The sequence below is a fragment of the Eucalyptus grandis genome, chromosome 10 (assembly GCF_016545825.1).
Source record: "Eucalyptus grandis isolate ANBG69807.140 chromosome 10, ASM1654582v1, whole genome shotgun sequence".
NCBI lineage: Eukaryota > Viridiplantae > Streptophyta > Magnoliopsida > Myrtales > Myrtaceae > Eucalyptus > Eucalyptus grandis.
In genome coordinates, this window is record NC_052621.1 from 8983520 (window position 1) to 8996849 (window position 13330).

Consider the following 13330-nt stretch of genomic DNA (forward strand, 5'->3'; position numbering starts at 1 on the left):
AACAATAACCTTCACATAATATGAGATGTCCAACTCAGCAATTGATCTATGATTCTGCAAGTTAGATGGGACTCTGCCCTATTCGAAACGTACCTGATCCTGCCAAGTTCGTTCCTGAATCTAGTCATCCCAGCCTCTCAATGGTTCTACCACTGCCCTAAATGACATCTCCTTACATTTGGCGTGGCTGTAATGTACTCAGTTTTCATGCACCGTGAAATTCTCATGCAGCTAACTTCTACACTGGGCATAGACATTGCTTCTCAAGTTTTTGTTATCAACAAATTTGAAGAAACCTCCAGAAAAAGAGATGGGCTTCCCGTGGCAAATCGCTTTTTCTTGGCCATAAATTTTCACATGATGTTGAACATCAGCAAAATGAGCTGTTCTGGCAGCAATAACAGACTTGTTCCTTCCCAGGCTTTTCTAGTTTCTACATACATACAAATCTACCCGGAATATAAATTAAGAGGGCAAACCAGCAGCTGTGTCAAAAAAGTGCCCTCTCTATATGGCATGTGAAGCTAACACCAGAAAATAACAATCACTCGCAAAAAAGGACATCACTCCAAGCCCATCTCCCTTTCATAATTGCCAGTCTATGGGATCGAGTCCCATGTTCTCCAGAATCTGGTTCGTGCGAGAAAAATGCCTGTGCGATTAGTAAAATCCGGTTATATTAGCTTGAAGTAACATTTGACTGCTTGAAAATTGTATCTAAAGGAAGAAAAGGACATGAAGAAATGCTGCATCACACTGAAGCCACTTCAACAGCTTTCAAGTTATTCAAAGAGATTGCACTGTTATCATTTAGTGGACAGGTCTGGTCTTCGTATGCATACAGGCAGACATCCTTTACCTCAGTGCTAAATATTACTCTAATAACATGAAGATTTATGAGATTTGCACAAATCCGTGGATCTACATTCATGGAATCAGCCCCAGCAAGCTTTACTCATAATATGCATGGTTCCCTTGACATTTAGAGGCACAAATTTAGTTCTAAAATGTGAACAACTCCAGTGAAAGTCACTGGATGTCAAACCTGACTAGAAGCAAGATGGTTTTCTATTACCCTATAAAGCCATCACCGACACACACTACATGATTATTGAGCAATGCACATGAACATTAGTCATTTCATAACAAGGTTTGATATGAAAACATGCCGATCTCCTTTTCAAATATCAATAGCGTATCATCTCAGGGTATTAAGCATGTAGCATGTGTTGAACTTGAAGTGTTTGGACCAATAACTAATAATGATGCACAGCTCACCATGTCCCATGAAACGTTTCTAGATAAAACTTAAATCTAATAACTATAGGGAAAAGCAAAAATTACCTGCAGCCAAAAAAGCCTCGGTTTGCAGACAAACCAGAAGGATGTGCTGCTTTCAGTATGTGATGTTTTGTCTCATCAATCAATCTGCATTTCAACTGTCATTAGCAAAAAGAAAAGAAAACAATGTCTCCCAATACTCAATAGATTTGCCCCTTTTTTCAATTGCATTCTTATTGAAAATTCACTTTACCATAATGCTAAGGCCTAACACTTAGGTCATTGTAAAGTTTAACACATCATTATTTCTGATTATCTATCTACTACATGAAGAAGAGGGGTGTAGCTCATGACTGTGTTGGATCACATGAGGAGCCTCTTCAAATACAATTACTTAACATGAAAAGGAACAATGACACGATCCAGATAGAAACTTGCATATGCGAGTGCCATGAGCATATCTAAACAAATTTAACAGGAACTAAAATGTCATCAGAATTAATGGATTCCTTATGTACCAAACCAAGACGAACATTTCTAAGCGCAAAGGTGACATGCTATGACCAATTTGGTAATCCTGACACTTAGAAGCTGCATTAGAGCTACACTGGACGTAACTAATTAAAATCTTAACTTTGTTTCTCCCAATGAAGCTACTTGATCATTTCCCCTCTTCATCACCCCTTATGCCAAATTGAGGTTGATTTTCTTCAAAATGTTCAATTTTGTGGACCTCCAAAATGTCAAAATTTTCCCCAAAAAAAAAAAAGGGCCCATCATTAGACTGAGGATAATAAATTGAACTCTCTTCTTTTTTTTCTTTTTTTAGGGTCATAGAACTACCTATTTCAATTGGTTAATTTTGAAGCTGAAAATGAAGCTATTAGTCAATGCCCCTCTTCATGACAACTTATAACATGTTGAGGTTGGTCTCTGTAGAAATATAAGATTTCTTTGACCTAGGAAATGTCAATATTTCAAAGAAATTTTCACCACAAAAAAAAAAAAAAATATATATATATATATATATTACAAAGAAACCATTTTTGAGACCTAGGAACACTACATTCATACAATAAAGATTCTCCCTTTGTCAATCCTTTTGATATAAAAATCTTTGCTTTCTGTCCATATGTGAGATTTCATTGACTTACCGTGTGTTAAGAATTCCAAAATAATGAAGAAAATTTTATTATTCTTATTTTAGAAAATTCAGAGTGAAGGTCTTTTCTTTAGGAGTAAGGAAAATATCAGTCAATACTGAAATATAAGATCCTATGCAGTCAGCATGTTGCCCACCAATAGGCTTGAGCACATGTACACATGATCCTAGAAAGAGAAAACAGCATTATTTTTCTTGGGCAAGTTTTTATAATAACAGAGCTATCAAGATAAAAATTGCAAAAGCACCTTCTTTTCTCTTGAGCAGAATTTCCCCAGAGCAGAAAAACTACTCCTTTCTTCTCATTAGAAATTGTTTTAATAACAGCATCAGTAAATTGCTCCCATCCTTTCTTTGCATGCGAGTTGGCTTGATGACTTCTGACTGCAAGAAAGGGTATGGGCTTCTTTAAGTGTTGACAGCTATCACAACCATCAGTAAAAAACTTTCTCAAAGTCATCAAATAAAATATTTGCCAACCTAAAGATAACCAAAGGAATAGATATGATTTCTTAGTTAGCTTGACAGTGCTAATTGGGTTGGATATGAGAAATTGATATATATTCTCAGAGCACAACTAGTCGCATTACTCATTTGACATAATCATACCAGTCAAAAAATCATCTTTATGATAGAAATGGGTGACCACTCTTTGGAAAGAACTGATGAGAAACATCTTACTTTTGTTTTTCAGGATAGTAAGGTTATATGGAATACACTGGGTGAAATTAGAAAAGATTGTGCTCTATAAAAGTTCTCAGCATGTGCTCTTGTGTGCTTACTATGATGGGAGTATGCTGGATTACTTCAAGCACCGAGTGACAGGAACGATCGGCTTGCCATGGGATAAACAGCTATATAAATAAATAAACTATTATCTAGTGCTATAAATGCCTTATCTAGTCATTTACCTTCTTAGAACATTTTCTCTCTCAAATAGTTTAGATTCCAAGAATTTCCAGCTGGATAGCCACATTGAGGTATAGAAAATAGATAGGAATATCCAGATCTAAATAGCAACTCTATGGACTTTTCTCTTTGCTAATGAATAACTTCATGAACATAAGTTTTCTATTTGATTGATAATGTAATTATCCTCATGACAAGCAAATTCATTGGAGGTTCAGCTTGAATGATAAACTTACCAGTGAGAACAGCATTGAGCAATAAAACACCCTACAAAAAATATTTAAGAATCACAGTTAGGCAAATATATGCAGAAGATCCATGACAGAGCAAGTGCCTTTAAATTCACTCCATTAAGGGACTCATTGGATGCAATTAGCTTTTCCATCCACCTTAACCCCGCTTCATCCAAGTAATTGTCTACAAACCATTTTTTAATGAGTAAAATATAATTTTATTACAAAGACACATCGTTCCAGTACATCAGCAATAACAAAAACAGCATACAAGAAACAGAAAACTCAAAGCAAAGCTATAGCTTAGGAACGTTAGAGCAAGAAGCCCAAAGATGATCGCAAGTCAATTATTTCTTTAAGAACTAGTGATTTGCAGTTATAACAACAAAATCTAGAGGATATTTTCACTGCAGAAAGAATCACTCAGATACACAACGAATCTGAGCCCTAACTAATAAAGATACAAAGCTACAAAACTGTTAGTCTCCCAAAGATACAAGCCAGTCACGTCAATGAATCCATCATAAACTAGTCTAAGCAAATGATTTAAGATAAAGTCTTTGAAGAAGGGACTAGGAAAGTTTGCAACATTGCTTGAACAGGATATGTTCTATAGGCTCATAAGTTTGAACTCTTGAGATCTAAGAAGAAAGGACAAGTAGGACAAAGATAAGCACCATTAAGTTCTTGTTGTCAAGGACTTTAAGGAAACTCGAGACAAATTGGACTCGACAAAATTATGGCAGAAAGTGGAGACAACAGCTATATAAAACTGAAAAAGGAATCCAGCCTCATTTGTACATAAAAAAGAAACAAAAAGTGAGGAATTAGATATATGTTTGAAGTTGTTTGATAAGAAACTATTCATATTTGAGATGATTATTAAAAAACCAGAATAGGCATACGTCCCAACTGTTTACACTTAGTATCAGTACCTGGGTGGACCATCTCTCGAGATTCCCATGAGAAGGAATGGAGCAGCCGAGATCTTGTTTCAGCTCCTTAAAAATGTTGGCAAGACTCGAGGGGAGCTTAATGCCCTCGGGGACAGAGAAGGCAAGTCCCATGGCCTGACCGGGTCCATGGTAAGGGTCCTGCCCGAGAATCACGGCTTTCACTCTGTCGAATGAGGTCGAGTTCAGAGCATTAAAGATCAGATGCTGAGGCGGATATATAACATGACCCTTGACATCGCCAGCAGCGGAAGACGCCTCGGCTTGGAGAAACTTGCACAGATTCTTCGCATACGGCTTCTGAAGCTCCCCGGAAGCGCCTTGAGCCATGTCTCCTCCACCAACAGCTCCTCCAGCTTCACATAGCCCGCGCCTTCAGCTGCAAAATTTTTCCCCACATTTTCTAAAGATCAGACATTTACTTGAAAACCAACAGCTTCATCTTCCAAAAAAAATCCAACTTTAACGTTACACTCACGTGTTTAAGCATCAAATGCGACGCGGACTAAACAGGTTACTTCCAAACAAAGAGAAGAGTAGGTCAAGGTCGAACGTTTTCAAGCACATTCCCTGAAAGCTGACAAACTTTTTTTGGAAGCACTTAACGAAATCGCCTTAAGAACGAACCCTCCGAAACAGGTTACACGGTAGATATAAACAGTTCAAGCGATGCAATGCGAGACGAGCCCAAACCAAGAAAAACCCCCGACGAAACCAATCGTTTATTAAAAGGAATGTTCAGACTCTGGAGAGAGTTTCGCACCTTTGGAGCGGGAGATTCGGTCGGAGCAGATTTTGAGGTTGCGGCGAGACTTGGCGAGGAGTTTGTTGAGCTCGATGCGGGACTTCTGAGCGGGCGTGAGATCGGAGGAGGAGGAGGAGGAGGTCGTTCCGTCGCCGCCGTCGGGGGCGGCGGAGAGGGACTTGGCGACGGCCGGGGAAGAGGAGGGGGAGGAGGCTCTGAGACGCTTCGACGGCCGCTGGAAGAGATCGAGGAGGGTCTTCGGCGGCGCCATTTCCATCCGGCCCCCGTCGTTTTCCCCGGCGGAACTCCTTTTAAGGAGGAAGACAAGACGGAGGAGAGAGAGTACGCATGGACTCCCGAGCGCGTTCGCGCGCGCGCGCTTTAGGACGGAGAAGCCCGCGCTTTTGGCAATGCCATGTACGAGTGCGATCAAAATCCAAAATGTAAAGGGGGAATTGGAACGGCACTATACCAATCCAATCAATTTGCCTAACTTAATTATTCCATCACTAAGATTCATCCCGACCCGACCCGAACACGCTCGGCCACACGATCCAACACCATGCTTGGATGAGTTAGAAAAGCAGGGCATGAGGGATGCGGTTGGGTCCTGGGAGCGACGTCGGAATTTTTGTACCCAGAGTTCGAGGATCAGATGATTACTAAAGTTGAGTCTCGTGCGAACCGGTTGGGCCACGTTCCTGTTTTGCTAAAGTGATGCGCAATGGATTGCCGGGTTAAATTGGACGTGATAATGATGGGTGGTAATCCATTGAAGCAACGTTTACTGGTGCTCCGAGCCTCCGACTCATCATGGCCACATGGGCTTTCCCTTTTCCATGATAGTTGATGTGACGTCAATTAGTAATTTTTACCATAGGTTAAACATTTGGTCACTGAGGAAAAAGATTACTCTTCGATGGTAATTGATAATGGCGATGACACGCTAGCTCGAAAATATTAGTAATTTTTCCTTTTCCTTTTCCTTTTTTTTTTTTTGCTCAGGGTTATATTTTTTATTGAAAATAATAATTGAGTATCTGACTATCATTAAGAATGATTGACAAACTAGATAATAACACCCTGAATATCTTGAGTTTTTATCGTTATTCAATCAAGTGCCTCTTTTTTTTTTTTTTCCGTTCAAACATGGCTGGGCAAGCAAGACTAAGACAAAACAAACAGAAGACACATTGTTTAATCCATTTAAATAAAAGTTGGCAGTCCTAGTTATAATTTTTGCTAAGCGAGCTACATCAACCTAACTAAACATGACACGGCCCTTCTTTCATGGAAGCCCCGCACTCAGCCCTATTAGAAAAGTTGAGATACTTAATTGAATAAAAATGAAGTTTAGCAACATGCTTTGCAAATGAAGGCGCTGGGTTCCTTATCTACGAATGGAAAGTCACGAGGTAAGCAACTCGAAAATACTAAGCTCGGTATGTCAACTCAACAAAGGGCTAGTCGCTAACGGATCATTAGCATAGCAGCAGTCATCATGCATGGAGTCATTCGGTCACTGCTAATATTGACTAGACGCTGCTTGCGGTGCCATTCAAAAACTTTCATAAATTAGGAAAGACGATCCACGTACATCATCCAACTTCAACAAATGCCTTCAGATCAGATCTCTCCCAGAACTTATTCCATCGTGCTGAATAATCACTAGTGTGTTGAATGAAGATGCTCCATACTCAACTATAGACATGTGCGACCATGAGCTTCAACTTGAACCTGAGAAGAGAAGGAAGACCCACGACATGTGAGAAGATCGAGATATACTCACAACAACATCTGCAAAATCCCTGATGGCCTTGACAAGAAGCTTATCCAGGGTGCAGAGGTGGATATTTACAAGAACCAAATCGAATGAAACTAAAGGACAACACAGCAATAGAATATATAGTAGAACAATCTTGACCTTGCTTGTGCGTGGATGTCAATAAGTAAAACAGGTACAGATGTACACTTCATGAAACAAGGAAAACACCAGCCTGCAAGTCATAGAGTTTATCAGAATTGTACCAGGGCACAAACTGAAAAATTGATTTCATTTTGAACTCAATGAGAAGCTTTTGGACTTTCTTACATTTCTCACCACAAATTTGTCCAAGAAATTCAGACGTGGAAGCAACCATTCTGATACATAAGCAGTGTTGTTTTCTTGAGATTTTGGCATGGCAATATGATCATCTGCAGCATGAAGAGCTCATTGTCACTCCTTCATACCGAGAGGAAAAAATAAACTAGTGTGTCCAAGTCAGTGACATCAGCCAACAACTTAAGCAGAAGAAATTTCACAGACCTGAACCTCGCACGAGTATCCGATGCGTAACAAAGGACTGGCACAGAAAAACAAAGAAGGCCATAATTCAGTTTTTGCAGCAAATCCTTTAAAAGCTAAAGTGATACCGGTTACTGGTATGATCAAAGAATGAACACAAGAAAGACCACAGAGAGAGATGCTACAGTGCCATTGTCAACATTTTCCATATTGGTGCTTTGAAGCAACAATTCACAGTTATAACTAAGTTACAGGACTTATAAAGAATGTGTGGCACTCAAATAAGTGCCAAACATCCATCATAACTATGATGAATTAATATTTTTGGAGAATACATCCTGAGAGAAGATGAATAAAAAATTTGACCTTTAAAGTAAAATTCATCCTTCCATTTTTTCACCATATTTGCTCAGAAGGTATGCCAAATCAGTATTATAAAGAACCCGTTCACCAAGATATATGATGTAAAAATATTTCAACAATCAGTGAAAACCTAAATAATGGTTTACTCAGGCAGATTCTCAAAGTCAAGAAGATTCCTCCGTAGAAAAGAATGAAGGACAATTGAGAAACAACCTGCCAGATAGGGGGCATATATTCACGAAAATAAGGTTCCCGAAGCCCTTCCAATTCACTGCTTGCATCAAAAGTGCCTGCGGATGGCCATCTTTTGTAATTCCTGTAAGGAAGGCATCACAATACCAAAGTCAAAGAATACTTAATTATTTTGAAGAAAACCAATGACATGAACCAGAGTAAGAATTTAAAGCAGTAAACACATTAATATTAATGAGTTCAGGTTTCAACTGATCATTGAATCAAATAGGCAGTAGATAAATAAAGGTCAAACTTTCAACCAGGGTTTTACAAGGTAAGTTTCAGTAGTTGACAACATGAAGCAAAGTATTCATCACATCGAATAGATTCCAAAACAAACTACAAATCCCAGCAGTTGAGTATGATGAAGACAATGACACAGTGGATATGAAGGACAGGAGCTAAGGAGGGCCTTAAATTGAACATGCAGGAAGCTAGAGTACATGTTTTAGGCGATGTAGTTGAAATTCTTCCAGTTAACACTTTGACTTAGTACTGCAGCAATTAATCAAAATTCAAAAGCAGCCAGTGTAAACCATGTTGTATAACTGTGATGAACAATTGAATAGATGATGCAAACCATCTGTGCTCTTGCATATGATTTTCTCTGTATACATACATATACAGAATATTGTTATGTCTCTAAACTCTTACCTCCTGAAATCATTCCCAGTTGTTCCTACAATGGTTGCTTTCGTAACAATAACAAGCATGGGATGTGCTGACATCAGCTTTCTCAGATCTTCCACTACGACCTCCAATACATTCTGCAAAGAGAGGTATTTCCTAGAAATTAAAAATTTCTACAACATCAGGTAAACCTGAACAAGAGATGGAACGAATTTTAATATAGCTGTGCCACAAAATATATTGCATTTTTTTTTAAAATTGAATGACATCTTTATGTATGATGAATAAATAAATTCGGATCTCACAGAGATTCAATGAAGACAACTATAAGAGGAAACTACACCCAAGGAGAAAAACTTCACACTATTTTAGAGCTGATAATAAGGGAAGATAGCCCAGCAATGTCGATTTTGAAAAGAAAAGCAAGCAGAATAATGTATAGATCATTTATGATGGTATACTAATCTGGTCACCATAATGACCACCGTATTCATGATGGATTGCTAGGCTATTGTTCCCATAACCACGTAGTACCATTTTCCTTTGTATGATTCCCACTTAGGATTTGTTAAACATCCATATGTTTGGTTTTGACTATATCTGAACTTGGAGAAATATTCCACAGAATCCAACAACTGAGTTTCGCATTTTTACGATACCATACTCCCCCGTTCAGTATACTGCCTAGGTATTAAAAGGTGAAATTTAAAAATGATAACATGAGGAAACTAATTCAGTTTCTGAGTCCAGCATAGTCTCGATATTGTTTTGATTAAGTAATAATTGATTAATAGGGAAAACTGTTCAAGTACATCAGGAATATACAAAAACAGTTAAAGAAAAAGACCAATAAAACAAAGCTAATTAAAAAAGATTGCACATAAAGCCCATAAACACTTAAAATCAGCAAGAACAGAGTCAAGAGAAGATTCCAGAGGAAACTATGGACAGACATTCTGCAACAACAAATGGTTTCATGACCGCTCTGGGTGCAAAGATACAGGGAGAGATAAACTTATGTCATGTCAAATCCAAACAAAAAGGCTAAGGTCATTACCTGTTCTTTCCCCCAAGAGGCAATGATGTGGAAGCACGATCTACCCAATGAAAAGCACCAATACTGTCGAATAAAGTTGCAGATGAGTGGTGAGTCAACATGTTCCCTTCCTGTCCTCATTTAAGAAAACCGAAGAACTATATTGATTCATACAGCAATATACACTCCATCTGCTGATCAAGAGCACAGGGGGATCAATTTTGCAGAACTGAAACTGAACAGAATTGTAGCCATCTTCTGGTGTAAATGTATTAAGAAATTAATTTAGAAGCAACACAACAAAAGCTCAGAGCTTTGTGAGAATTTGGAACAGTCTGCACTATTAAAATTCATATTGAAGTGAAAGTTCCCAAAAAGGCTGTGAATAAGCTAATAACAAAATATAGTCTTCAGGTGAATGTGACAGAAAACAAAGAATTGCCTGCATTCTCCTTGTTTGCTACCATGGATCTCAGTAAAACTCTATCGGTGATGCTGGAACTTGGTATTGCAAAAGAATACATGCTTGGACGTTCACTCTCTTATGCTTGGGAAGAACAGCAAGGTGACTTTTAAGGAGGTGAATTGCCCCCAGACCAAAGTCCATTCAATTGGCAATTTTTGCTGAGATCCATGATAATAAGCAACCTCAGTCACTTAATTTAATTACAGTACACCTTTCTTTTTCCTCATTAGAAGCTTCTACAAGTATGCATTGTACAATAAAAGCAAAAATCCAATGACTTTACCTGAAAAAGTTCCAACTTCTACTTAGGAAATAATTATAGTATTTAAACACACATGAGAACTAGAAATGGACTAAACTCTAAAGATTTATGCCAAAAAAGTCAAGTACACTGATGTGACTTGACTTTATCAGATTCCATGACAAACCTGTCAATCATGAGCAAATGACCCCCAATACCATTGGATTCCTTTTCCTTTTCAAGCCGGTGATGCAGTGTCTGAAACAATAAGCACCTGTGAGACCGATACCACTTTTCATAAAGTACACCCACTTTATTTAAAAGGCTTGACCAAGGCCTCAGTATGTACCCACCGAATATATATTTTAGGGACACAAAAATGATGTATGAATATGTCAAAATCTTAGTTGACAGTAACCTACTGTCAATTAAATCCGAGCGATGCTTGTTTATTTCACAGCAAATGCTTTGAAAGTTGATCCGATAGTATTTTTGAAACATCCAAAAACTTCTGCAGATTTAGTTAAAGAATTCAACTATCTGTAAGAAACTATATTAATTTTTCAGCCAAAAATAAGGTGGAAGTACAGTTATAGCGAGGTATAAGCATTAAAAGGTCGGACTGATCAAAGCCAAGACATGTTTGCTTACTCCTAATATCATAGATGACTATGCAGCAGATATCTGGACAAAATTGAATTTTAAGCCTATGCTCCACACACCCTTCTTCTTATTCATGTTTTTCCCTTTTTATTTAAATTTCACCGACTTCACTGCAGACTCTAACATTACTAAAGTTTCTCAAAACACCAATGAGTACATAACATGAAGACTGCTCTCTCAAGAGAACTAATCAGCTAAGCCCTCTGCTTGAATCATAACGACTTACTTCAATTTTGCCCCTCTCCCCCCATAGTATACGTGTAAAACTCAAGAGATCCAAGCAATCTTTTGCCTTTGATCATCAACCTTGTGGGCAGAATGGTTTGAAACTATATATCAAGGACAAGGCCTCTTACTTTCAGAGCCGCGAGCAGCTCGCAACTATCGTAGCAGCGGATGTAGGAGAATCGCCTCATGGACAGCTTAAGGATTTCCTCGTCGTCGGCAGTACATGAGCACCCTGCCCAAGAAAAGCAATGCACTGAGTCCCATGACTTCGCTCTACATCATGAGTTCATACCCTTCTAGAATTGCTGATTCAAAAGAGAAGACCTCAGCTCACCATTAACTTGCACGATCCGGTGCCTGAGCATTTCCACCAGCCTCGAGACGTCGAACCGGCAATCCAAGTCGACGAAGAGCACCGAATGCCCGAGCCCGCCGTAGTGCACCCCGTTCCGCTCCTTCGGGAGAATGCAGCTCACCGCAGTCTAGAGAGAGAGAGAGAGGCAAAGCAGACTTTCAGCCGTCTCGCCACACGACCAGTCAAAAATCACAGTGACTCCGCACGTTCCAGCGCGCTTTCTCACCGCTCGACTCTCTACAACGGACTAACAATAATCAAGCAGCGCTTTCTACTAACAGGCGGAAACGGTCGCTATTCCCCGACCGCGAGCGCGAGCAATTCGATGGCGCCGGCGATGTTGTCCTTGCTTGGGAGCACGGATTCCGACGCCGGAGAATTCGGGGGAAAAAGAGGAGGAGGAGGAGCGAGGTGGATGACCTGGATGAGGAGCTGGGTCTTGGCGGAGGGAGAGGGGCCGGCGATCTCGACGACGTTGCCGGCGCGGAGAGGGATCCGGTGGAGCGGAGCGGGGAGCGAGAGCGACGGGCGCGACGCCTGGGCTCGGCCGAGCATCTGCCTCGCGCTCTCGTCGCCGTTTATCCAGCTCTTCGCTGCTGCTGCTGCTGCTGCTGCTTTCGCTCATCTCGCGAATTGTTTTACCTCCTCCTCTGCAGCTGCTGGGGAAGAAGAGAGAGGGCTGAGGGGGTGTGGAAGTTCGAAATTCTAGTCAGTTCAATAAAAATGAAAATATATTTTTATGACTATGGTTAACAAGATCATTTTCTGATTTTCTTCCTTTTGTTATCAAATTTTTGAGTTTGCAAAATATTTCAAACCAACCCAACTTTTCTATTAGCCATTTTTCAATGCTAGTATTGAACAAGATATTTTTGCCCTCTAAAGTTTCTTGAGTGAAAATTATCGTGTCACGTAAAAAGTCAAAATTTGCCTTGACATAAGCCAAAGGTCTGAGGTTGTAATGCAATCTCAAAGGTGGAGGATTTAGAAGAGTTTTGCACAATAATGGCATGGCAAGAACTCCTACATGACACTATTAGCATTCACGTTAGCAATTTTTAGTTAATATTGATTGGATGAACTTAATTAATAAATTATCAAAAAGTTTAAAACTCAATTGATAAAATTTTAAAAAAAAAAATTGATTGAATTGATAATGATATAATAAATTTAAAAAATAAATAAATTGGACGATTTTCCCTTTAATTTGAGGTCCTCTCAACATCACTATCTCTTATTTCCTTTTTTTGGCCAGGTAAAAGGTCTTAGTGAAAACTAAGAATTGGCTACCACCTCGTATTTAAACTTCCTCAACGAGCTTGCACGGATGGGGATGTGCTATCTTGGCAGCTTTCACCACAATGTCGTCGTTCATTTTCCTTTTCTTTGATAAGTTTTCAACATGTAACCCAAGCAAAGACAAAGATAAGCCTTCGGTACGCATTGGTTTCTCCGAGTTGTAAATCGGAACTCACTTCTTCTCCCCCTCCAAAATACCAAATTGTAACGAAATCAAACAGTGCGAGAGGAGAGACGTCTTCTTG

General features: G+C 39.3%; 2 protein-coding genes across 4 annotated transcripts; both read right to left on the bottom strand.

Moving 5' to 3' along the window:
• Window positions 1-316: 316 nt before the first annotated feature.
• LOC104421578 (uracil-DNA glycosylase, mitochondrial) lies at window positions 317-5759 on the bottom strand. The gene is given in 7 exon segments (XM_010033571.3): window positions 317-652; window positions 1345-1428; window positions 2692-2827; window positions 3589-3619; window positions 4521-4840; window positions 4843-4917; window positions 5302-5759. Coding segments are annotated over 7 exon segments (972 nt in total). The 5' UTR covers window positions 5561-5759; the 3' UTR covers window positions 317-585.
• A 1026-nt stretch (window positions 5760-6785) lies between these two features.
• On the bottom strand, window positions 6786-12489 carry LOC104421580 (DNA repair protein XRCC2 homolog). 3 transcript variants are annotated; one of them, XM_018864127.2, is made up of 11 exons: window positions 12207-12489; window positions 11766-11913; window positions 11560-11663; window positions 10728-10798; window positions 9855-9917; window positions 8822-8953; window positions 8147-8249; window positions 7592-7628; window positions 7376-7479; window positions 7208-7280; window positions 6786-7020 (listed from the first exon to the last, which is right to left on the bottom strand). In XM_018864127.2, the coding sequence occupies exons 1-10, from the start codon at window positions 12339-12341 to the stop codon at window positions 7257-7259; spliced, it is 921 nt and encodes a 306-aa protein (XP_018719672.2). In that variant the 5' UTR covers window positions 12342-12489; the 3' UTR covers window positions 6786-7020; window positions 7208-7256. The 3 variants fall into 3 exon arrangements, with proteins under 3 accessions (XP_018719672.2, XP_039159143.1, XP_039159144.1); XM_039303209.1 differs by having other exon boundaries at window positions 6786-7280; XM_039303210.1 differs by having other exon boundaries at window positions 6786-7280; window positions 11766-12019; window positions 12207-12288.
• Window positions 12490-13330: the final 841 nt, after the last annotated feature.